At 42.1% G+C, this 2,824-nt stretch overlaps 1 protein-coding gene across 1 annotated transcript; it reads right to left on the bottom strand.

Moving 5' to 3' along the window:
- Window positions 1-495: 495 nt before the first annotated feature.
- Window positions 496-1,449, bottom strand: LOC118738113. The gene has a single exon (XM_036469033.1). The coding sequence runs from the start codon at window positions 1,447-1,449 to the stop codon at window positions 496-498; it is 954 nt and encodes a 317-aa protein (XP_036324926.1).
- Window positions 1,450-2,824: the final 1,375 nt, after the last annotated feature.

The raw sequence follows: 2,824 nt of genomic DNA, 5'->3' as shown, positions 1-2,824 counted from the left end.
TTAAGTATGTTTTATCAAAGTGAAAGGGTTAAGCAGCGAAAATAAAACAAATGTAAGTACACGGTTGTAAATGTTGGTTTATTACGCCGATGAATTTACAAACTAGGCCTTACATATCTATGTAAAAGTAAATACACATAACAATAATATAAATATATTATGCATTAGTAATTTAAAATGTACATGACATTTGAACATACATAAATAAAATTTTAGCTTTAGTCTTCTTTGCTGTACGGGATTAATTTACAATAACAAATAACGATAGAGTGCCGTCAACCGCATTTATCTATAATTACTACGCAGCACTTTTTTTTACAATTATTGGAACAATTTTTCTAATCTTTTTTGGTGATCTTCTTTGGTTTGATCTCAAAATCGTTCTGCTGTGACGGTAATGACTTTCTCGCCGCTACAACACATCAATGCGCTTTCACATTCACACGCGATCTAGCTCCCCAATTCATAACCTCAACCTCAACCTTCCGCTCACTCTTATGTTTGCACACGCGAGGGCACCCAAGCATTATACGCTTTATCCTGCATCATCATCTCGTCGTCTATGCTCCGATGGTAGGAGCCGCCTTCATGGCCGGCCTCGTATTCGCCCGCGTGACTCGATGAATAGGTCTGACTGTGCTGCACTTGCGGGTGTTTGACAATTTCGTAAGTGGTCTTTTCACCGCCCTCCGATGATACCAGCTTCTTCAAGCCAATTATGGCGCTTATAATGAGCGCAATCTTGCCCACAATCAGCGCTTTGCCAGCAACAATAGCGATCGAGTGATAGGCCATTTTGAGTATGGCCGTCTTTAGCATAACGGCCGCTATGAAGGGCCCCAAATACTTCTTATCATCACCCTTTTTCTTGCGTCCTTCTACCATCGAATTTTGCGCATCCACTTCGTCATCGCCGAGCGTAAATTGTTGGAAGTAAGCGCTTATGGCGCTGAATAAATCCTGCCCGTTGCGCTGACTAAAGTTGAGTAGTCGCGGCAAGTTCACCTGCAGTTGTCGACTATCAATGAAACGCAAAAAACGTTCCATTAGCAGTGCATCCAGGCTCTTCATCGATAGATTTTCCAAATCACGATTGCTCAGGTTTAGTTCGGCGTTCGCGCTGGCGCGCCCCGTACGCGTTTCATTGTCCCCTTTCTTAACAATCGTCACACCTTCGACGATATTGATGTTCTGTACTTTTAGCGCGCGTCCCAGCAGGCGCGTCGCTTGCACCTTGAAACACCAAAAAAGATCATCACGATCACCGCAGATACCGTAGATGTGTTTGAGCGTACGTGTAAGACCATTCTCCAGCATTGTGCTACGGCCGCCATCACTCCGCTGTTCATTGCGGGTGTGAGTGTGAGTGGACACCTCAAGCAACGCCGCTTGCCGATACAGCGAGATCAATATGAGCGCGGCCAAGAGCCTTAATAAACTGGCATCCATGACGATAGCTTTATGCGGCTAGCAGGCGGCACAGACGGCAGGATATTCTGCGTTAGCACAGCGTATTAATCCAAAATTAGGCAGGAGTGCTCGAGTGATACCCCCTACCGCATATCCTTACGGCGGTGCTTGAAGTTCAATGTCTAGCGGGTGTTTTTTGTTTTTTTGTTTTTTTTTGAAACTTCTTATTTCTAAAAAGTAGCACGAAATATTCGATTGATTAACAGCCTCTTCTAACTTTCAGCGAAATGCAACTGATCTGCGCCGCTTGTGCGGCAATCAAATTTATACACTTTGCCTTGCCACAATTAGTGCAGCGCGCGATCGGTTGCCTTGCTGCTGCTATCGCTGGACCCACTTGCCAAGTCTGCCAGAGCCGAAAAAATCATTTAGTATTTATTTCTACTTTGCAACTGATCTGCGGTGAAGCCGTTTTACCACGCTTTGCTTAGTTTTTTCTTCTCATGCGCCAGCTAAATATTTAGAGCGTGTTGGATGCGAGCTGCTAACGCTTACTTTTCCATTGCGGCTCGTCAGTTTTGAGTGAAAAATTGCAAGCATCGCTGCTGATTTGGTGCAATTGCTGGCTATTGCTGGCTGTTTGGTTGCTTGTTGCTGGCAATTGAAAATGATCATCTAATTATTTATCAGATATGCAGTTTTTGTTGTTATTGCAACTGCTAATAGCCATTGGAGTTTGCCTTAAGCGTTGTGCTTGCGTTTTTGTGTATCTTTATCTCTAGGCAACACTTTCATGTGCCAACTTTTCCACCCACTTTCTTCTGCGGATTGATTGCATGAATTAAATTTATATATTTAACTGCTCGTGTGCTTACATTTTTAAGAAAACATTCATTTCTCCACTTGTCTTTGGTGACGTTCGTGCTTTTGCCAAAATGTTTGTCGACACGCGAAGCCATTGCTTGAAGATTTAAAAACACAAGTACAAACATGTCTGTTAGTGCATGTACACTCAACAGTGGTGAAATTTTCCGATGATTATGTTCAAACAAATGTATCTACATATCGATGGCTGAGTGAGATAAGGCGTTTTTCAATCAAATTTTCTGAGATACGGCGTTTTCTGGTACTGGCTGCCGGGATAGGTCGATCTTCCACTTAGCCATCGATATATACTGTGTAGATTAGGGTGCTTTTTTCGCGACTATTTTTGATTCATTCCCACCTCGAAATTTTGTGAAAGTACCTAAAAAAAATTATCTGAAAATGTCTCAAGAAATACCGATGCTACCGTTTTGGTGCTTTTGTAACTTTTTTGTAGCAAATTAAATTTCCTACAAGTTTGTAATTTAAATTGCTTCTATTAGCTTGTTATTTACGAAATAGGGACAAAAAACGAGAAAATGCCTTTGAG

The sequence above is a fragment of the Rhagoletis pomonella genome, unplaced genomic scaffold (assembly GCF_013731165.1).
Source record: "Rhagoletis pomonella isolate Grant_MI unplaced genomic scaffold, Rhpom_1.0 Rhpom_scaffold_00004, whole genome shotgun sequence".
Taxonomy (NCBI): Eukaryota; Metazoa; Arthropoda; class Insecta; order Diptera; family Tephritidae; genus Rhagoletis; species Rhagoletis pomonella.
This window is presented reverse-complemented; position numbering and strand designations above follow the sequence as displayed.

Coding starts and splice junctions, on each gene's coding strand:
- LOC118738113 (XM_036469033.1), bottom strand. CDS start 1,449: ATGGATGCCAGTTTATTAAGGCTCTTGGCCGCGCTCATATTGATCTCG.